This window comes from Thamnophis elegans, chromosome 6, assembly GCF_009769535.1.
Source record: "Thamnophis elegans isolate rThaEle1 chromosome 6, rThaEle1.pri, whole genome shotgun sequence".
NCBI lineage: Eukaryota > Metazoa > Chordata > Lepidosauria > Squamata > Colubridae > Thamnophis > Thamnophis elegans.
This window is the reverse complement of record NC_045546.1, coordinates 23,221,202-23,244,922: the sequence shown is the minus strand read 5'-3', so window position 1 is coordinate 23,244,922 and position 23,721 is coordinate 23,221,202. Positions and strand designations below refer to the sequence as shown.

Here is a 23,721-nt window from a genome sequence, read left to right as displayed (position 1 = left end):
AGGGACTGTGCAGATACGCCTTCACCATCTATATTTTTGCAAATAACACTTCAAGTAATAGAAAATTTCATAAAACTCAATTATGTTTGAATTACTATCAACATTTTTGTTAAAGGTGACAAGAGAATTTGAACAATAGGAAATGAAACCTTTGATTACTCTGAAGTTTGCACTCAGTTGATATAAGCAGTATATTCTACTACTTGAACATGGGCAAACATTTCATGTTTTTATTTTCAAATGAACGTCTGTACTTCGAATAGACAATGTGTCTTTTCAAAGAGTGTGATGTGTAGTCAATCTCCATGGTGGTGTATGTAATATTGAAAGAAAATAACCATTAACGTAAGAAGTAGAACACAATACCCATATCTTTGCTTGCTCAAAGAAGCCATATTATTTCTGGAATTCTTTATTAAAAATACTGCTGTACATGTGAAAAGAATGAAAAACAGGATTAAAAGGTAACACATAGTGGGATCATGACATCAGAATGTAACATACCGGTGCTTTTTAGGGGAAGATGCTCACATCTAGAATTTTACTGGGACAAGGGCAAAATGAAAAACAAAATGAAATCACATTATATAACCCCCCCCCCCAAATATTTACAGTGTAGCAGAAAACAAAAGTCCAAACAAGCAAGCTAAAACAGAACAATTTAAATTTAAACTAGTATTACATGATTTCAAAGGTTGTCCATTCTGTGCTTTATACTATAAAAACAGGAAGGTCAGTGTGGAAAAAGTAGGCATTGCTTTTCAAAAATTCTTATTCGGCTTTAGAGATGACATAAGTGACTCTTCCTCTGAATGGAACATGCTGGACAGCCTTCTCACTGGAATTATACTGGAGTGGTAGAATTCTCCCCCCAAAAAACACCAAGTAGAAAATTCAAAAACATGGACCACATAAAAACAAAACAAAACAAAACTCCATGTTGTTCTATGCATCACCCAACAGCAATTATTTCTAGGTAACAGTTACATATGGAAATTTATTGGCTCTCTGCACTTTTCATTTTGTAAAATTTACTTTAAAACAAGTCCTGAGATTACTGGGGCCAAGGAATGGATACCGTGTGCTGACAAAGATTTGCAAAATGCAACTTGTCTTTATGAGGTGGGCCTTGCTTACTTACGCAGCGAGGAGGAGCCTGAAGCCCTGCTTTACCCCTGCCTTTGCATTTCCTGAATTATTGGTCCACAAAATAATCTGTCAAAAACTTTCCAATTGCTGCAACTGAAGAGATGATCCCCTTTCATAAAAAAAAGACCAAAACAAAACACAATAGTGGGAAAAAGAAGCCTCAGCCCGCTTATAAATAAAGCATTCAATATTTCTCCTAGAATACAATTACTACTTCTTTTTGTACAAAAGAATTACAATATGATTTTCAAAAACATATAAAAAGACAGCTGCTCTTCATCAAATACATGAGCTAATGATAAAAGACTGGTTTCCCATATTCGTATCTTAAAGTCCCTGTTCCTTATGGTATTAAAAAATAATGTTATGGCAACTGTTATCTTCTAAATAATAAACATTATGGTTTAATTTTCTGCCAGATTAAAATAATTGGCTTTTATTTACTTCAGCTCACTGATTGATACCATTAATTTCAGGCTCCATTGTGTTTAAGTAATGGTGTTAAGGTGGGCCTTTCTTTTCCAAAGTCTTCATTATGAAGAGCACTGTTTTCTTGTGGATAAATCTAAAGTAAGAGTGTCATCATTAAAGCTTATAAAACTGGAGAGAATTATTAAAAATTTATCTGAAATTACAAATATCAAGAATAAAATGGATGCCAGTAACATCAGTTGGAAGTGCTTTGAATCTGACACCTTTTGGAGAAAGTTTCCACATTTTCTTCATGGTAAGCACCCAGTGCTATTAAATATTCAGTGCTGGGTTAAGGAGGCCGATATACAGTCTTCACTACCGCTTTGAGAAAGGAAACAAAAAAATAGTCCTATATATTTGGCAGTCATCCGTATCAAAGCGTAGATGTTCTACTATAAATTCCCTTGAATACCCAAGCTTGCAGACAACAGTGGGTCCAGTATTGGAAAGTTAATTAAAGGGGAAAATCCAGACTTGAAGACTGAATCTGTTGCGTATTATCAAAGGTAATATTACTTTGGGCTAAGCAGTGACTGCAAAGGCACAGCAGACCGTCATTCCTCCAGAATCAGACTATAACACTTCAAAAGCTTTCGATGCCAGACAACTGCTGTGTGTACTTAATCTTCTGAACAGTGTCTCTGTATCTGTATCCAGTGTAAAGTACCATAATAAAGCTGTGGTTCAAAGAACAGAACTTTATACAAAAGAAGGGTACTATAGGTAACTTAAAGGAATACATTCCTGAACTCTCAGGACTGCAACGATTATTTTTTTAAAAAGTCTATTAAAAATTGCATAAATGTAAATGTATCTGATTAGCAGGAAAATATAGAAACAGGTATTTTATTTAAAAGGCGCTGGTTGTGTTTAGAACAAATTGGGTTTACCCCAGAAAGTACAGTACACAACTCAAAATGGTGCTGTTTCGCTTTCACAAAGCTTCAGCCAAATAAAAGGGATTTTGTATATGATGTTTCTGAGATATTTTACTTGATTTTTTTTGTCTTTAAATACTCATCTTCTCGTTTGATTAATTAATCAAACAGTGGATGGCATGTTATACAGTTTTACAGAGGTTACAAGCTACACTGTAATTTACAGAACACAATTTCTATGAAATTATTTACCTGGTCCTTTATAGTATTTGGAGTGCAAATAATATCAAAACCAATAGATTGCAGTATATTCAGTGGCAAAAAAAAAAAAAAAAAAAAAAAAAAATTCCCAGAAATGTCTTTGCAAAGAGATTCCCTTAGTAAGATCCAATGTGGCAAAACATCAGGGATCAGAAAGTCTTTAAAAATTAAAATTAGTGCATATACAAGTGGAAAAAATAAAAGCAGGAACATCATGCTCTTGATGTGCTCCTTTAAAATAAATTCTTCACAGATAAAGCCTCCAATGGCAGCCAGAGCTCCAGGGTAAGCAAAAACATTCTTCCCTTCAAGTAACAGTGTACCTGACCAGTGCACCATCTCATGGTGTTTTGTTTCCCAAAATATGAAATGAGATGATGACTATCTGTTGTAGTGCAATTTGCGCTTGGTTCTGTTCCTCAGCAATGTCCTGCATGCTTTTCGGCAAACACTACAACTGGCCATTTGTGGCTGCAATCAGTTCCTGAAAAGTATTTTCAAAGCAGCGTTTTAGGTCGCTATATGCCACCACAAGGACACTCTTCTCATCTCTGGAAATGAGGCTTATTTTTTCTGGCACACCAGCATCTAACTGAAATCAAATTGGAGAGAATGTCAGGACTATTTGTTAATAGAGCTTAATAATGAGCAACAGTATTGGCAGACAAAATAACTTTTTTTCTCTCTCTTTCATTTATTATTCCAGCATTCCAGCGAAGACAAAAGTAACTTTTGATTTTATGACAGCATTCAGTCTTTTTTGGATAGGAGCCTATTAGGATGGCCTAGCAAAAGCACTCCATATCTATCAGATTCTGAGGGCATCTCCTGTGCAGAGCCCTCTTTGTGTCACCCCATTGATTTTCAATTGGATTCGGGTCCAGGCTCTGACTCAAACCATTCAAACACTTTGGTATTCTTCTGGGGAACCCCCTTTTTTTTTTTTTTGATTTGGAGGTGCTTCAACAAAATATTAATTGCATGCAACCATATTATTGTAAGGTGGTTTTTTTTCAATTATTTTCCACCAAAATATTTCCATTTTGTTTTTTCAATTGAATTGTAGAGCTTGTATGTTATATTAGAAGTGGGAAAAAATTCTAAAGTGATTTATCTTGGCCTGGTTTTTTTATATCTCAAAAGTCTAGCATTTAAACCAGGGTATCTGAACTTTTTATATCCACTGTATATATCTAAATAATTGAACTGAAATATTCAATTTTGAAGAAAGAATGATTCAGATGTTAAAAAGCATAACATATAAGAAGTAAAACTTAAATTAGTCTTTTAATTTAAAAATTAAAATAATTCATCATAAATTTTTATTCAATGTTTACTGGACTACTCAAAATGTTTTAAAGTGATTGGATGTTCAATTTTTGTTAGTTGGTATTGTATGAAATGTGAACACTCTTTAACCCATACATTCACATCTTGTTCAACTATAGCTTCAATTTTATTTCAAATCCTCATTTTGTCATTACATAATATTATAAATATTCAATTTATATGATATGGTATTGAATATGATATTCAATTATGTTTCCAAATTGCTGAAAGTTTTAACAACCCAGCAAAGATAAATGAAAAAAACATTTATTCATCTGATTTTAAAGGATGGGGTTTAGGATATAGTCTATTATTTAAAATTCTTTGTGCTTTATAAATCAGAAGATGGGGCAATATATTTCCATATGTACAGTATGTGTAGATTTAGTGATAGGTTTAAATGGAATTTGTTTTATACTGATGTGTGTCTGGTTTCTTCTTTTCCCCATTAGCCTCTTTTCCTTCTTTTGTCACACTTAAGTTATTTTAATCAGCATAATATATAAATAGGTGGTCTTTATTCTTCACAGTATAACAATCATTTATCTTTTGTTCGCCCTGTCGTTTTTGTACATTATTAAAAAATGAATTTACTGTTGTGTGAAATCAGAGTTTCATCTGTGCTTGTTTCAATTACCAGTTTAAATTAATTCTAAGTATGTAAAAGGAAATAAAACCATATTTTTTTAAAATTAAAATTGTTGCTCGCAGTCATGTTACATGAATAAAAGAGAGAGTGTGTGATATTGAGATTTATCTGCCTGAACTTCCTTACTGCTAAACTATTCTTTCGTGGTTTTTCTGAAGCAGGTATGTCTCATGCGGCCTCCAATGGATGAAGCATTCATACGACAACTTAAAGTGGCACCATTGCCAAAGGCAATGACAAACGTGCATTTTGAGAGAAATTTGCTTGTGTGCCAAAGGGAGGGAAAAATGCGAGTAAAAAAGACAATTCAATGGATTTGCAATGAATGAAAAAACACTGAAGCTCTAGCTTACCTTGTTAAGACAAGAGATAATGTGACTGAGATCAATCCAAGGAGTACCCGCTTCTGTCACCTGATGGAAAAGATGATCCCTAAAAAGCTTCAGGAGATACCTGTCTCCAGTTTCCGACCATGTCGGATCCTTCTGGAACCTATCATAAAAAAGGGTGATTATGTTTCTAATTGAAAGGACACATATCTCAGTTTACATATATTTTCTTTATATATGTTATATTTAGTTTTAAGAAAAATAAGTCTTCAGAATTCGAGAGAGCCAAAGCTCATTACGTCTATAGTATAATTTGTAAATTGATTATTACGGGATTTATTGACTTCCAATATCATCAGATTCCTAAAATGGGCTGATTTTAAATTAATTTTAAATTAGTCATGCTCTATATATTTTTCTCTCAATGAAATAATCTGGATATTTTGAAGGACATATCATATAGGCTCTTATATAATAATTCTTTAATTTCCAGCATTCAACATGAAATATTCCATTACACAATTTCACGTTTTGGTATCATTCATTACTACGGTCAGACTTACAGTGTCCGGGGGAATGCAATCTCTATAAATATCAATTTTTGTTCCCAATCTCCAGAATTGGCACTGTACCACTGTGTGCACTTGGAGGCTGTTTGCTGCTGTTGGAAGAAAAAACTGAAATACCTTCCCAAAAAGAAACTAACAGTTTGGAGTTTAAAACAGTTACAAGTCTCATGAAAATGCAGGAAATTTTTAAATTCTATGAAGCATTGTCTTGCACTAATTATTTGTAGCTTTCAGACAAAAATCTCACCCCAAAAAAATCTCAAAAATCTCAAATCAATATATGATTGTCCCTCCAGACCATGTGTAATACCTGTGTAGGTAGGTGTATGAGTACATATGTATATAAAAATCACATATCATAAAATTTTGGTGGGGATATTGATGAAAATAACCTACTTAATCTTTTCAGAGCCTGATATATTTTAAAAGTTCACCCTATATCAGGGGTGTCAAACTTGTGTCGTCACAGCATCGTCACATGACATACAGTGACTTTCTCCTTTCGCTAAACCAAGCGAGGGTGTGGCCAGCATGTGACGTACCCGTCCTACGGGCCACGGGTTTGACAGCCTTGCCCTACATAATTATTTGAGCTCTCCAGTGGTGCCATTTTTAAAATAATGTAATAATTAAAAATCCTGAATTCCTTACTCTGGTCTTTCATTGATTGTTCCCAATTTTGCAAGAAGACGAAATAATCTTCCATTCTGAACTTCCTGTAAAACATGATATTAGACACAACTTGGCCTAAGACATAACAACAGCAACAACAACAGATATCAAGAATACTACAAATTAAAAGAAAACCCAATATATAAATATTTCAGCCCAATGACAAAATGTCCGGAAAAAATGTTACGTTATCTATTCAAATTTACCAAGAGAGCTAAGTCTTTCCTTCCCTGTGCTGTTAAATCATTTTTTTCATCATTTGTAAGCCCTCCAATGCTAATACTAGCTACAATGATAAAATGGCAGCACCAATTATAACTGAAATCACACATACCTATAGGAGATAGGATATGGTGAGGAACTTGATGCAGTAATTTCCTGAATCCTACAAAAAATATTCACTTATTGTCAAGTAAGTCAAGATAATATATAGCAAGACTTTCAGAACCATGACACCTCCATCCTATTGTAAAGATTATAGTTCCCTCACTATCACAGAACTTGAAAGTGCCATGGCCACAATTCCAATGAAGGAAGATGTGATCCTAACGAGGAATAGGACTAGGGCTCATTAGAATTTTTTTTAAAAAATGGATACAAGCATCCTAAGAGCTCTAAAACAACTTACTGAGTAACCTGACTTGAGCAATATGCAGAATATGAGTACTAAAGTTATATCTCTATCCCTAAGAAAAAGTTACAACCCTTAGTGAGTCTTTAGACCAGAAAAAAAGAGAGAAACGACTGAACCAGTTAGCAGTATACATGAAGCTAATAGCCGGGAAAAGAACATCTGACAAAATTAGTTAGAGTACTTTTTCACAGATTTTACTAAAACTACTGAACTGTCATACCAAGGGGCAATTATGGCCATATTGTAGATGGTTTTTGTATGACACAAATTCATCAAGGATAAAGCAATTTGCTAAATTTGCTTTAAAAAAACCAAAAAAAAAAAACCCAATTTTTTTTGTAACAATCGCTCTATATTATTCCTATTAGCTGAGACTACAAACTTCTGAATATATTATTTCCAAAATAATAATAATAGCACACTGATATCCTGTTTATAATTTCTTATCCATCTATGTGGCCAACGTACGACCAGGATGCTGTTAGCAGAAAGGCCACTGACCTAATCCAGCATGGTTGCTTATATGAACATAGGCTAGAAACCCAATGATCACCTTGAAAAATATTGTGTATTGTGAGTTGGCTTTATAGCTAGTAGAAGTAAATCTGCATACCTATGATATTCTAAAAATGCCTTGAAACCAGCTAAATCCATTTGCACACAGCCAATCTAGGGGAAAAATGACTGTAGACTGCAGTGTAAAGTGTAAGGTACATTAAGGTATTTTACCTTTGCAAGATCTTCTTCTATAACATCGTTCCTCATTTGGGCAGCATCCAACTGAGTATAGAATCTTGCACCAATCATAGGCATTATATCATTTACACTTCGAAGCCTGTTTTGGTCAGTCAGCAAATATCTATCAAAAGAAATTCCTACAAATTATTAAAACTGGATTTTTAAGGAAAATTCTTGACAATGAAAGTATTTGTTACTCTATGAATTATAAATACGGAGTCAAATACAACCAGTATATATGGTGTGGGCAAATAAAAGATTTCAAGTGAACTCCTTTCACTGAAATTCGGTGAATAAACAGCTGGTTTTCCAAAAGCCAAAAGTCACCCAGTGAATTTCATGATAAATCTGGAATTTTAACTTAAATTTAACCTCCTGCATTAAACAGGCGTAGCAGCAAATGTAAATGATTATAGATTGCCAAAATGTGGAGTTAAAGATAGAGGATTCATGTGCAGATTTTAAAAACACAGTACTGCAAATTTATATTAATTAAAATTGGACTTTTTCCTTATTGGTGGGTGATTGAGTTTTGTTCTACAACTCCTCAAAGAGACTCTTCTGGGTCTCTATCTTCACGAAGAATTCTTTTCATAGTTATGATTTTTTGATATCAAAATATCTATGATAGAGCAATTTATACACAACATATTTTCCACAAATAATGTACTATTACTCTATAATCAAGTTTTCTTACAAAATAAGATTCTTCAAATCAGAGGAATAGTTGATTGTCACCAGTTCCATTGCTTTCTGCAAATTCTCTCTCTGAATTCCTGCCAAAGAATTGCAAGCCAAAGCCAGCACAACTTTCCCAAGAGAGATCAAATCTGCTTGCTACAACATAAACATAAACAAAAACACACACACATTGATTCACTGGGATCTGAAATGCACTTCATGCTTTCTTAACACTTTAACATAAATATGCTATACAAATGATAATTTATAATGATAAAAATGAACAAAATTTCATAATACACCATCAATTTTTATCTTCTGGGTGATTTTAATAAATACTATTGGTATTTATTAAATAATGGATTCTGCTCTTTCACTTTCCTTAAGCCAATTTCCATCTCTGTGGAAAGATTTTGCTTCTTACCAGATATTCTTCATTAACTTTTAGCAAGTATCGTTCATCAGTTAGAAACTTGTAATTCAAAGCACTTTCATTAACTACAAACCACCTTTTTCAAAGGCTTTCTACATCCTTCAAAAACATCATAGATACACAGAATGTTGAATGAATATTTAGGATTATGATAACCCATTGATTCTTTATTACTTTTGTGTTGTTTGTACATTAATAGTGATGATCAAATATTAACATGAGTCAATTAATCATGTTGTATTCCTAATAATATTACCCTTTTAAATAAAGACAAACTCTCAAAAGTAACATAATGATTTATTCTTAATATAGTGGCTGGATTCACACATCATGATTAAAAGAGTTTGGTTTTGTTCTGATTTAATCTGATGTGTAAATTCAGCCATTTTAGCTTACAAACCATCATTTATGGATTAGTCTAAATCAGGCCACAGGAAGTATGATTGACAAACTAACTAACCAAACACTCAGTATTGCGTCACACAACAAGATGAGCAGCATATAAATTTGATTGATAAACAAAAAAAATGAATGGTGGTTTAGCATAATACGTGACTGCATACACCCTGCAACTGTGCTGAACTATCTAAAATACTTGCTACGAAAGACCAAAGAATAATCACCAGAGTCCCAAATTTTCCAAATGCACTTGAATGTTCAAATAATTCTTGCTCTAGTTTTCTAAGGATCCTATATGAAATGCAGTGCTTCTACTTATATCCTTTGCAGTTCATGTGATCTTATTCATTTTCATTAAATGAAAAATGAAGTAATAATAATCACTGAACAATTCCTTATCGGGACCATATATTCCTTGATGCTTCATTAAAAAATGGTCTTGGTGCAATTTTAAGTAGTATCAAATGCAGAAAGGTAGAAATACAACATGTGCCCATTCAATTAATGCTGTCAGCTATTTTGATGTTTATGTCTATAATGATGCAAAATATGCTCCAATTTTCCTTCACACTGCTTGTTTCTTACCTCCACATATTTTTCCTTTTTGTTGCATTCTTTTATTTTTCCCCTCAATTATGTTTCTTCCTCTCAATATTTGTTTTTTCCTCTGATTCTATGATTCTATTTATGTCCATACTGTACAGCAGTCTTTATTCATGTGGCTGAAACAGACTATGAAAAATAGACTGCAAGAAACAATGCATGCTTTTCTTATGGCCTTTCTAATTCATCTGTCGCTCCTATTCTTTCCGAATTCAATGTGCAAAATAATATAGTGTAATGGGGTTGTTCTGGACAAGCAAAACACTTTCAAGGATCTATGTGCTATGTAATCTTTAATTCTGATTAAATAAGCATACTCAATTTCAAAACAAAAGTATTACTGAATATTATTGATAGTAGGAATAAGTATATACCCTGTTTCCCTGAAAATAAGACCTCCCCAGATAATAAGCCCAATCAGGCTTTTGAGCGCATGCGCTAAAATAAGCCTTCCCCCCAAAATAAGCCCTCCCTGAAAATATTGCAACACAGCAAAAGCCATGAGGTGACCACGCTCACCACCTCCTGCACCTCAAAAATAATAAGACCTGCCCCAAAATAAGGCCATTTCAGAGGTCAAAAGAAAATAAGACCCTATCTTATTTTTAGGGAAACACGGTATTGGTTACTCAATAACTTGAGAATTAAGCTTCATTTTTAGCTTTCTCTTCTCTCATTAAAATATGACATGAGAATAAAATGATAAGATAATTCCACAAGCATTTATTATATATAACGATGAATTCAAAAAACATAGCATAAATTGCCTTCAAATTTCTAATAGTCTTATTTAGCTGACATTTATATAGCTATTTGTAACTTGATCTGGTTCTGAAGACTAGCTGTTAACTGGACAGTTAGAAATTTAAATACTAAATTCAATAGGCACAAACTAAAATTCAGATATTAAAAAAATGTATTTCTTAAGTTGTACATATGGTATTTTTGGCCTGCAGGAAAACTGAAACAATTAAATAGAAGCTAAGATATTGAGCATCATATAGTCCAAATTCCAATATCAAGGTAATAGCTTTATATGGCCAAGTGAACTCCAAATATAGGTAGTCCTCACTTAACAACAGTAATTAGAACCAGAGTTTCTGTCACTAATGATGTGGTCATAAAGCATTTCACGTGGCCATACTGTTTAGCAACAACAGTTCTGTCAGCTTCTGGTTATTGTCATTAAGCAAACCCTGTGTAGATCATTAAGTGAGGATCTCACAAGACTGGGATTCCAACTTCCTGCCAGCTTCTCCACCAACTTGGTGGGGAAGGTTAAAAAAAACATGATCGCAAGACCCCAGGGGCACTGTGACAGCTAATATTTCAAGAACCAAATGTAGGTACCATTAATTCAGCACCATAGAAAAGTTTGAATGGCCACTGAAGGCGTGATTGTTAACCAAATACCTCCTGTAATATGTAAAGTCTCCTTGATTTCTCCATAAAAGTTTCATCTTAAATACATTAAAATCCTTAATTTTTTAAAAAAACATTCTCTGATTTGTTCCCATTTTACTGTCTGACATAGCTTAATTAGTGTGCAGCAGAAATATTCCAGGTGATGAAAAGACTTTTAGAAGTGGGCTCCGTTACTGGATTATATTGCCACAAATCTTAAAGGCAGGTTAAAGAAAAGCTGCCTGCAATCAAAGAACTTCAGCCAATTTTTGACAGTAGTTTAATAAATATTTTGTGAAGACTGGCAAGAGATTTTGGGTCTCAATTTCCCTTTGTGGCCTGACATGTACAATATTCTGGAGATGGTTCAGGTGGCCATTTATGTATTTCACTCCCTGTCAGCAATGCTTTGACATTTTGGATTGAGGCTTGTCACCAACTCTGAATCTTAACATTTCAATCAATATCTCTTTCTTAAGATAGTTAGAAGATATATTCCTTTTTTCCTTCAATATATGAAGACATCTCTGACTTCCAAACTGAGAGACTACTACAGTGCACTGCTAGAGAGAACAGTATGAATAGTGAAAATGGACTCTAAAAGACAGTTTAATTTTTACCTACTGTATGTTATGTGCACTATAAAAACCAGAGTAGGAAAAAAAAGTCTACTTCTCTTATATCCGAGAAAAAATTAGTATCATATATATTCTGTTTAAGTGTAAAGGTATAAATCGTTTCTGGGTTGAGTGCAAGGTAGTTCACATATTTCAATGTAACAAACGTTTTTTAAATTTACCACATTATATATTGCTCCTTTAACTGAAAACAGGGGAGTGCAGAATTTATCAAGAAAAATTCAAGGAAATACATGAACATTTTTCAGAGGTGAAGATTTGGGACAAATTCCCGTCATTTAAATTTGGATGTCATTCAGATTTGGAAAGTATTTTTTGTTTAAGATTGAAAAGATTTAAATAATAACTACACAGGAATAAGTACACATATATTTGCTGATTTTTAAAAGCCAGCAAAAAAAAAAGGCTTAGAACATGCAGATTTGCTACATATCTAATATGTATGCATGTATACATACTAGTAATTTCCAATTCCTAGTTTTAGGTATGGTGACATCCTACTACGAAAAGAAAAAATGCAGCATTTTCCCATGCAATCTAGATATGGTCAATGTGATGATGAAAACCAAGACAGGTATGATGAAGATGACTTTCCTGTTCCATCCTTGCCCCCTCTCAATCATGAAAGGCCTCTCAAGTACCTGTGACAGCGGTACTTTCCACTGGACTAATAGAGAGGGTTACAGCTTGATTTTCTGGGTTATCCCTCCATATCAACAGATCCACACCCTATGAGAGGCTTCTGGATAGACTGGGAATGGGAAGAAAGCATAGGAAATAATTTCTTGCCTAGTCTTGTCTATAGGTTTGTTTTCACAAAAATAGGTTCAACATGATTTTTCACCTTTGCCATTGCCAAGTAACTTCACAGTATATGAACTCTTTAAAAAAAAATGACCTCATCAATTTTAACACCATCTATCAGAACTTATTCCTTGTCATGCTTGTCCCAATCTGGTTTGCAGAATCTGCTTTAGAATTATACATTCCTTACAGGTAGGACCTGTCTACTTTTTGTCTGATTATAGTGAGAATAGTGCCAAAAATTACAATGACAACCAATAAAAATCTTAAATTACCAACATATAAATCGTGAATTAACATTGCCAAAGGTTTACTAGCAGCAAGCATCAAAGCAGCTACATACAGGAAATAAAGAAACTTCATTCATTAAAAAAAACATGACAGGTACTCCAAGATAATCACCAACAAATATTCAGTGAGCAAATAATATAAAATTAGGTATGCAATATTGGGATCTTACCTGATATTGGGCCATTAGAGCCAAAGGATTATTTTGGCTGTTATCAAACGTTAATACATCAAAGACTCCAACGCAATTCACTCTCAACCTTCAGGATAAAAGCATTATAGAAAAAAAAGTTTATAAACTCCTTTGCTCACCTCCTCTACAATCTCTTCAATAATTCCATAGAAATGTTTGGTTAAGGCACTACTGTTAGTAAATTAATATTATCATATTAATAGAATAATATCACATGCTAAAAGTATATGGTTTGTGATTCATGTGAGCTGGACAGAATGTATAAATGAGCAGGTAGGCAAGAAACACACAATACAACAGTGTTTGTGCGCTTTCTTTCTCTTGCTATTCAAGAAATTGTGTCACAGAATGCTTAACTTTTCCTGCCACGGTTGTTAAGTGAGTAACTGCAGTTGTTAAGTTAGTAACACAGTTGTTAACGGACTTGGGGCTCTGCATTGACTTTGCTTGTCAAAAGGTCGCAAAAGGTGATCACATGACCCTGGACACAGCCGCTGCCATAAATGAGAGTCAGTTGCCAAGCATCTGAATTTTGATCACATGACTATGGGGAATGCTGCAATGGTCACAGCTGTGAAAAATGGTCATGTCACTTTTTTCAGTGCCACTGTAACTTTGAACAGTCACTAAATGAACTGTCGTAAGTCAATCACTACTTGTATCAAATTCTGTTATAATTAGATATAAATTATCTCAGCCCTATGTCCTATTAATTAGGATGAATATGAAGGACTATATGATTCTTAGCAGAATGGATGCAAAAGGCAAGCTTTTAGGTAGCAAAGCAGGTGGTAGAGATCTAGTAATATATCAGGAAAATGTCTTACCTTGTTTTGCCTGTCACCAGAATCTTTGTGGGATCCATTACTCGACAGGCCAATCCTGCTGTATGAATAGTCCGCAATGCCGAGCTAAGCTGCACAATATAGGCCCAAATCAGGGACTCGGGCAGTAACCCTGCATGTTGTCGGGGCAGAGGTCCATCATGCTGACCTATGGCAGAATTGGGAATATAAATGAACTTTATATTTGCAGATTTATACTGCATGTGGCCGTTTTTAGCTCATAGTAAAACTAAAACTTTTAGGCCAGGCCCAAATTTTGCCTTTAAGAAGGGCCTAGGAAGGCTTTTTCAGTGTTGAGAACCGTGTCTCTAAGTGTCTATGGAGATTCTCAGTTATCCGGGTCATAGTTGTCCTAAAGATGCTTTTTCAAGAGGCAACTTCAAAGACATTGCTTTTTCTTCAGCTTCTTGGATGAGAAGTGAAACACCTTCAAAGAAAAACCACAAAGTCCAGTTGCCTCTTGAAAAAGCACCTTTAAGACTTGGCCTCTAAGCTTGCTGAAATGTATGGTACTCATTCCTCCATTAAAGCCAAAAAGCCGAAAGCGTCCCCCAACTTAAAATCAGGTCCAGTTTGGACGCTGTTACTTCCTACCTTCCTACCTTCCTACCTTCCTGTAGTTCTGACATGCCACGTAACATTTAGTGTGACCCTTGAGTACAAATACACTGATGTTCCTTAAAGGTTGTACTGAATGAACTATTCTGTTATGAGACATGTGAATCAGGCCTTTTGGGTATGTTGTTGCAGCTTTTCACAATCCAATACCTTCTAGAGATGTTGGGACAGAGAGTTCTGGAAAACATATCTGGGGGCTGCCAGGCTGAGAAAAGCTACGTGGCTTGTTTTAGCAACAGTGTTTAGCAATGTTGCTAAACAGGCATACTTGTTTAGACTCGGTATACAGAAAAATATCAACTGCTGAAAAAGTTACTACTTGGGAGAATTATTACCATTATATCCTCTTTATAGATTTACCAAAAACTACTTTTGTTTACTTTATGAAAGAGGCCCATGAATTATAAGGATTTTTAAAGTGTAATTCTTAAGTTGAAGAAAGCAGCAAAGACATATATACTGATGAAACAAAGCATGCTACGCATACAAATAAAACACTATGGCAAATGACATTATTGGGACAAGCTATGCTTTTGTTCTGCTTTTCCATAAAAAAAATAGACTCCAAATTAATCAACACTAATTACAAGGCTTGTATAAGAAAAAAATACATCCCAAAATTTCCAAATCCATTAAATATATGACTTGAATGTATTTGGAATGTTGCATATTTTTCTTTTTAGAATATTTGTCTCGTGGTTTAAATTAATTTATTTGAACTATTATTATTTTTATTTTGCCCTCTTTATCTTATGGAAATAACAATTAGGGATAAACTAAAATGATAAATACAATAGGAATGGAACATTTAAAAACCATGTGCAGTAAAATAAGTAGCAAATAGGACGAAGAATCAATGAGTGCTGAATAAGTAATAAGTACAAAAGTCGTTCACCAAAGTTGATTGATCGATCATATAAAGAATTATAGCTGACCAACAAAACAAGGAAGACTGAAATATTTTTTTTAAAAGGGAAGATTGAAAAAATCATATCTAGATGGGATTCATGATATTCCAAAATGGAGACTTAGCACTTGAAAAATCTAAAGGCAATGTATGACATGGTTCATGAATATGCAGGAAAAATATTTTGTAATAATCAAACAGTATAAACAGATACACTAAATGGCACTAGTGTAAACTCAATTTAGCTATATTTTATTTTGTCTATTGCTTTCATTTTATTTTATTTCTTATTCCTTTTCTATAGTTTGCATAATGTTGCTTATCCTGAAAGGGTTGATACGATAGCAATTGCACTTAGACTTATATAGCGATTTACAGCCCTCTCTAAGAGGTTTACAGAGTCAGCATATTGTCCGCAACAATTTGGGTCCTCATTTTACCCACCTTGGAAGAATGGAAAGCTGAGTCAACCTTGACCTGGTGAGATTCGAACTGCCAAATTGCAGGCAGCCGGCAATCAGCAGAAGTCGCCTGCAGTACTGCATTCTAACCTCTGCACCACCGTTAATTCAAGTTTTTCACTTTTTTCAAAGTGTTTGAAATACATTACAATATTTTTTTTTTTAAAAAAACCTGATGGTTAAGATATTTTGCATCATGAAATATCAGACATCAAAATGACATCAAAAATATCAAAAACTCCAAATGATGTCAGTTGCAATTCAAAGACTTAATTATCATGCCTGTTCTCAAAATAACTTCTAACATTATTCTATTAAAAGGTAAGTTTTTATAATTAAATCTTCTGACATTCCATCCCCCACTTTTCAAAGCAATTTATATTTGGTGTAAATGTTGCTTGTGCTGCAAACTAATAGAATCTTCTCTGACAACTTTTTTCTTTCAGAATTTTTTTAGCTCAAACTCAAAAGTATTTTGGAATGTTCATGTACACATCCAAGATAGATTCAGAAGCAGCATTTCCTCAATAAGGAACTTGAGTTTTATGTCAAAATATAAAATACTAGCAATTTTTTTAAAAGTTTTTTTTTTGTACAAATGAGGGAATGCTTGCTTTCCTTAATCTGCATTGCACTCAGGCAATATCAAACATAATTTGTATAGTGAAATCAAAAGTACATAAGCTAGTTCAGGGGTCGGCAATCCTAAATACTCAAAGAGTCACAAAGGTCCTAACTGGAAGCCCCCTTTCAATTCTGGAGCCGACCAGAAGCCGACCAGAAGTCTGGTTTCCCGACCATAGAGTCTCTTCCTAGTGTGGCATCTTTTTTCCTTTACCTGTTCTAACTAAAAGCCTATCAATTGTAGAGCTAGCCAGAAAACCCACTCCTTGCTATAAACTCTCCTACTGGCGCGTCCTGCTTCCCTCCCCCACCACAGCTGAAAGCTCCTCTCAAAGGAAAGGAGCGACAGGGAGCCACAGTAGAGGATGAAAGAGCCACATGTGGCTCCAGAGCCACGGGTTGCTGACCCCCGAACTATTTAATAAAATGTTTAATGTTTTAAAATAATTAATGTTTTATTTGCTTCAACCTAGAGATAGGGGCTTGCTTTGTGAAATGCGTGCAACTTCCTGCACTAACCAATAAGGGCTGACACGTTCAAGGGAAGTTCATAGTATGTGACTGCTGATTATGTTGCTGAGGAAAGACAGTATTGTTAGTTGTGTTTGGTTTTATTTTCATGATTTTGCATCAAAATGTATGCATGTTGTGCTTTATACTATATGGTGTTATTGTATTTGGTTAATATAATAAAACACAAGCAGGATAAATTTGGAGGGGGGGATAAAGTGTTTATATTTTGATAAATGATTTTAATTTAAAACATTTCTCCACTCTAGCTTCAATAGTAAGCAATTTCAGGTAAGAAAACAAATTATTTATTTGGAAGCAAGATGTAATACCTTCCGAGCAGTAAGCTAGAGGAAAAAGTCAGGTGAAAAAATAGTTGTTGGTAAATCATATTTATATTATATCAAGAAAACTGCATGATGGGTTCAAATATGAGACTAGGAACTATAATCAGTTTAAGAACATTTTTAATGCTTCAATGCACTTAATTAAGTCAAGCCTTTTCATGTAAATGTGTCAAATTGTCTTTTGTTTAAAAAGACCACTACAAGTTTGATTTAGGTTCAACCCAAGCACAGTTTTCAGGCAGAATGGGATAAATTGGAACTTGCTTACTGATCAGCTAGAAAGTAATCCAATAGCTCACAGGTGTTCAGTTCAGAAATAAATTCAATGTGACATGTCTTGAGTAAAAAAAAAAAACACTTTACACCACATCCTCAACCATAAAATTCTGAAATGTGTTAGAAAGTGACATGGCAAAATAAAAAAAGACTGACCACAGTATGACAGCAGAATTTAAAATGTGAAAACAGCTATGTAACCACAGTTCTGTACTTTCAACTGCCAAGGCCAAATTAACAAAAAAGTTTCTTAAATTATTAGTTCACTGAGGACAGAATGCATTATATCAAGAGACTCCTCTTAAATTTATAAATAAATACACCCTAAAACTGCAAAGTATAAACTGAAGCACTTAAACAAATGATTTTTCTTCCCGCATCATCAGGTAATAATTTTCTCCTTTAGTTCCACAAATATTCCTCTATCTTTTAAAAAGTTGTATTCTACTATTAAAAGTTCTATCAAATTGGCACCAATTTGATAGAACAGGAATAGGAACATATTCTTTGGTATTTATAAGATCTCTTATAGATTTTTATACTTTTAAATTAAAAAATAAAATGAGGCTATGGCAGGTTGTAAAGTGAGGCACTAGTTTCTTGCATAATATTTATTTCCAAGAAGTATTGTGGGCCTTCCATGTACATTATAAAATAAACATGGGAAATTACTGTGGTTGCAATTCTTGTTTAGAAGAATGCTCTGTTCAGACAATAATCTGAGAAGCTAAAGAGCATCTTGGAGTCTTCAGAAAGCATTTAGACCTTTCCCCCCCTAGTTACTCCAATGTTGGTTTGCTTATAAAATTTATTTACTTATAAAATGTATTGATCACCCATCTGGATTTAGAGAAGGGACAGAAAGATTACATGCTATGTCTATAACTTAATGAAGAAGTTTTGAAGAAGTTACCACAAGTTATAACTTGCTGCATCTATTACAGGAGACATTTTGTGATGGAACAAACTTTCTTTTACTGAAGCCATTTTTTAAGAGAACTGACAATATGCTTTAAAGCAACAAATGGATCAATACCAAACAGTTCTGTATTCCTGATATTTTAAAATATGTAAGTGCATACATATGCGTGCGTGCGTGTGTGTGTGTGTGTGTGTGTGTGTGTGTGTGAATGTACAATGAAACCCCAATATCAATGTTATAATATTTTTGTACTGCAATATATATGTATTTGCCTTACCCCACTTCCGTTTTGTGAAGTAGCCATCAGCACTGGGATCATTGAAATGTCTGCTCATCATTGTCTCTCCTCCAGCATGGAAATCGTATGCAAACACAAGAGCTTTTCAAAGAGAGACCAAGGTGAGAGTTAATAGGCATCTGAGACATGCTCTTTTGATATAATTGGACAACACCTTGAATTGAAAAACTTACAATGCTCTCCAAATGCTTTAGTGGTGAATACTTCTCGCAATGTTATGATATTTGAATGCTGGATTTTTTTCCACATGTCAACTAATACCATGCACTTTGTATTAACAAGACGAAAACCTGAGGAAAGAAGAAATAGAACCCCTTTCACATTCCAAGCACTCATTAACGTCCAATGGAAAGCTCACATCTATTCCAAAATCTGAGCTGCCACCAACAGACACACCAAAACAAAACATATTTATTTTTTTAAATATCCTATTCTATGGATCATCATTAGGGCCAAATTTGTATTCCTTATTTCAAAGGAATTTTTTAAAGGAATGATTCAATTTGATATCCAATTTGTGATTTATACAAAAAAGTGCACAAATGCTTTAGGTTTAATTATCTGTACCATTGAAATTTTAAAAGATGACAACTTAGGATTTCCCTCACCATGTATCCTCCGAAGGCAATATGGCAGATCATCTTTGCTATTTACAGCTTTGTAGCATGATGTTATGTACCCAAAGTTGCTTGTTTTCTGTATCCGATTGGGTGGTGGCAGTGGTTCTAAAGGGAAAAGGCTGTGGTAGCTGTCAACTTCTGTTGGGACAGCTAAACCAGTTTACAGAAATACATTAGACACGACTAAAAATTATTAAGAAAACAGTTATTACAGGCACAGAGAAGATCAATTAGAGGCACACACTTTTTTAGAGGATTGTAGCAAAGTTAGAAATTTAAAATGACAGTCTGATGCAAATCATACACACTTGGTTTGTAATCAAGACATTTGCCTTAGGACAGATAGAAGTCAAATATTAAAGAACAAGCATCCTACTGCAAATACTATTTTGCCTTTATTTTTTAAATAAAGGCAGAAAAAGATATATGTGACCATTGTTAATCATAAGGGGAACGTTTTAAGACAAATAGCCAAAAATCATCAGTGTTGTAGAAAATAAAATTTTAGGAGAAAATATTTGTGAAAGCTTAAAATAAGATTAAGTTAACCTTGCTTAATAGCAATAGAAATACCATTCAGACTTATGCACCTCTTCACAGTGCTTCACAGCCTTTCTAAGCCATTGATAGTGTCAGCCTATTGCCCCCAACAATTTGGGTCCTCATTTTACCAATCTCGAAAGGATGGAAGACTGAGCCAACTTTGAACCAGTCAAATTAATGACTTGCAGAACATTAATGTATTTAATCAGAACAGTATAAAGCCTCACAAATATGTTACTATGGAACATGGTTGCCTTACTCCATTCCCCCATCCCTTTCTGGATAATAGCAGCTGTGCTACCCTGTTCTTTAAATAAAATAAAAAAAGCAGCCACATGACTCTACCGTCCCTGTATTTGCATGATTTGAAGCATTTTCTGCATTTCACAAGAATTTAAAGCAAGCAGTTAACACATCTGTATGCAAAAATGGAACTTTTTAACAAAGAAATGCACAACCTGTGACTTTGGTGCCAACTCTGTCAATGATATCAGGTTTTTACTTTTAAGGTGGAAGACAAACAAGCTATAGTTTATGCTCCAAAAAAGGCATATCCCAGACTCATGAGGTCCCCTCAATACCTACTCCATATACTGTATCTACATCATTGCAGCTCTGTCCCTAAAGGGTTAAATATCATTAAGAAAAGATTGTCATCCTTGCTTTTTTGTTAGATTATTCCATTAAGTAGTAGAGTACTAGTAGGTAGTAGAGTAGGGTACGTGTACTAGTAGTAGTAGAGTAGGGTACTAGTACTACTAGGTAGTAGAATAGGATACTAGTACTAGTACTTCCATGATAAGCAGGCATTTTTTAATTAAGATTCTGGACTCATCTATTCCCATCATTTAATAATTAACTTCCTTTACCACAGCTCCAGCTAATACCTGAAGAAATCCAACTGCTGTACAAGCCTAATCAATTACTGATCTATTTGCTATAGTAAAACAGGTCAATTCTGTATGTCATATATTTGCTGATTTTTATTTCCATAAAACTACAATCCAGAAAGCTTCTTTTGATTCATTTGAACTGACATTTTTTGCTATTTTACTTCAGAAAACTGGTCTCCTATTCTATTCAACATCACTTTTAAGATTTGTCTGAGAAAAGGAACAATCCAAAACTTTACTGCACATGTGGAGATGGCCAGACTCAAACAAAGAAGTTATAAATAAAAATTACGCTTAAAGCTGAAACGATTTATTTTCCATTCAAGATAACTTTTCATGCTGAAAATAGTACACCAAGTTTAATTAATAGAAAGTTATCTTGATGTTTTGAGTACCATCCTACAATTGATCTACTCTAAACCAAAAGCAATAAACAGAAGATATAAAGGCATATTCTTCCACAAGAACATGCCATTTGTGTTAACACTTATACACATCAATATATTGCACTTGCTGTGTAGGCTTGGAAGCCAGATGCACATAGAAAAGTACCCACATCTCCAATTTGAAACCCTTCCTATGGCTATTAATATTAAAGAAATATTATGAATAAGGTGGGATGGTTTTTAATTCATAAGTAAAACCAAACATTTGTATTAAAATTTAGGCTGAAAGTAAACGCAAATTTGGATCTGTGGGAAAAAAGAAAATACGATGAAGAAATACATGTAACTACATTAAGTTTCAATAGAGAGAGAACCTCATATACTAAGCCAGCCTGATTATACACAATACAGCAATTGGTTATATTAACAAGCAGACTCTGCAAGCACATGGAAATAACAAGACAAATGGGTTTAGGTTAACTTAGATTTCATGTATCTTTAATAAATGTATGGTGGTTGTGAATGGGTGTGTGTTTGTGTGTGTGTGTGTTTGGGTGTTTGTAAGTCCATACCTGCACACACAAATGTAATATAGAATTATACAATTTATAGTGTATGTATATGTATGTGTACATGCGTGTGTAATTTAGTAGAGTTATGAAGCTGAAAGCAAGCATAAATACACTTCACCAACCCAACTTAAAATTCAGGATCTTTAATTACTTACCAGGCATGTCTGCTTGATCTATCTGAGCCATTGTAATTAAGTGTCTGTTGATCAGCTCCTATAAGTGAAACATTTTATACTCTTACAAAGTATAAAATTTATGTTGTTTTTTTAAATGGAGTTGTGGTAAACTATAAAAATAAACTGATGTATTTTTCTGTTTTATCTGATCTGACTGCTTTACAAAAATGTAAAGCTTACCTAAAGTAAACTTCTTTAAGATCTATGAACTTTTGAATATGATTGTTGATATATCCAATAGCCAATTAATTCTTCTGGTTTAAGAACTGACTACCTAATCCTATCAAGAAAATTCAAGACTGTTCTTCAGCAAGTATGTCTTACAATTAAAGCAAGTAATTCTTACAATTAAAAAGGTCTTCCATCCTAGATTTTTTTACATTACCCCTTAATAGTAGCATTTTTGTCCTAGCATTTTTATAGTGTGTTCTCTCACTATTCTCTGGCAATTGTTTTAGTTTTCTTTTCTCAATGCTGCAGATTCACATTTAAACACAGCATGGGTATTAGACCACTCCTCTATTTAATTCAGTCCAAATCATCATAAGAAAATGTTTGCATCTATGTAAGGGAATAAGATTTTGGAGAAGAAATGAAGCTATTACTTCATTTTTATAAATAAAAAGCATGTTAGCAATTTTTCAGGTATTTACATATATATGTATATAATACCTATTTTTATTATTGGATTATATATATTTAGTACACTCAAATAATCTCAAATAACTATTACATGGTTTCTGATTCAAAAGCAAAAAAGTGCTTCAAATCATATGCAACTATTTAAGCCTGGGAGATCATCACAACTATAGATTCTAGAAAGACATGCCGTTCCACAGCCTTACAAATAAATGGTTTTTTTTTTAATTCTTCCTAGCAAAAAAATATTTATCAACATCTATGTATTATAAGATTATATGTATTAAATATAATATTCCAAAAGCTTTGACAATACAGGAATAATTTTCTATTTTGTCTTCCTAACAACTAGATGGTCAAACTTTCTAGTATAGTTGTGGTTTGCTTTCCTTACACATTATCCACAACTTTGAGGCATGATCAGTTTCTTTTCTACAGTATTATACAGTATTATATTATATTATACAGTTAATACAAATATTGTCCTGTGAATTGAATGTAGACTAAAAGATTCTTCATACAAGCAGAGATAAGCACTGCTTAATTTGACAGTGGTGGTACTATAGTCATATATGTACAGTTACTTTGTCAAATATATTGGTAACCATACAAAGATACTACAGATTAAAACATTTACAAATACATGTAGTCCTTGATTTACAACCATTTGTTTGGTGATTGTTCTAAGTTAAAATGGTACTGAAAAAGTGACTCATGACCATTTTTATGGCCATTGCAGCATCCCCATGATCATGGGAACAAAATTTGGGCACAATTTCAAAAATGAAATTGGTTCACATTTATGATGGTTGCAATGTCCCAAGGGTCATTTAAATCATCTTCTTGATCTTCTGACAAGCAAAGTCAATGGGAAGCCAGATTCAATTAACAACTGTATTACTAACTTAACAAACTGCAGTGTTTCACTTAACAACTGTGGCAAAAAAGGTCGTAAAATG

General features: G+C 33.7%; 1 protein-coding gene across 4 annotated transcripts in view; it reads right to left on the bottom strand.

Moving 5' to 3' along the window:
- Nucleotides 1-396: 396 nt before the first annotated feature.
- PAN3 (poly(A) specific ribonuclease subunit PAN3) overlaps nt 397-23,721 on the bottom strand; it is a 72,556-nt gene continuing 49,231 nt past the window's right edge. For 2 of the 4 annotated variants that reach the window (XM_032219372.1, XM_032219373.1), the window contains 11 exons: nt 22,103-22,160; nt 19,542-19,703; nt 19,107-19,223; nt 18,913-19,014; nt 13,953-14,118; nt 13,105-13,192; nt 8,380-8,519; nt 7,674-7,803; nt 6,290-6,354; nt 5,094-5,232; nt 397-3,354 (listed from right to left, as the gene is read on the bottom strand). In XM_032219372.1, coding sequence (XP_032075263.1) covers nt 3,214-3,354; nt 5,094-5,232; nt 6,290-6,354; nt 7,674-7,803; nt 8,380-8,519; nt 13,105-13,192; nt 13,953-14,118; nt 18,913-19,014; nt 19,107-19,223; nt 19,542-19,703; nt 22,103-22,160 — 1,308 coding nt within the window. In that variant the 3' untranslated portion in view covers nt 397-3,213. Of the gene's footprint in view, nt 3,355-5,093; nt 5,233-5,312; nt 6,355-6,644; nt 6,696-7,673; nt 7,804-8,379; nt 8,520-13,104; nt 13,193-13,952; nt 14,119-18,912; nt 19,015-19,106; nt 19,224-19,541; nt 19,704-22,102; nt 22,161-23,721 lie in introns of those variants that run through there. The other 2 variants (XM_032219374.1, XM_032219375.1) reach the window with 2 other exon arrangements.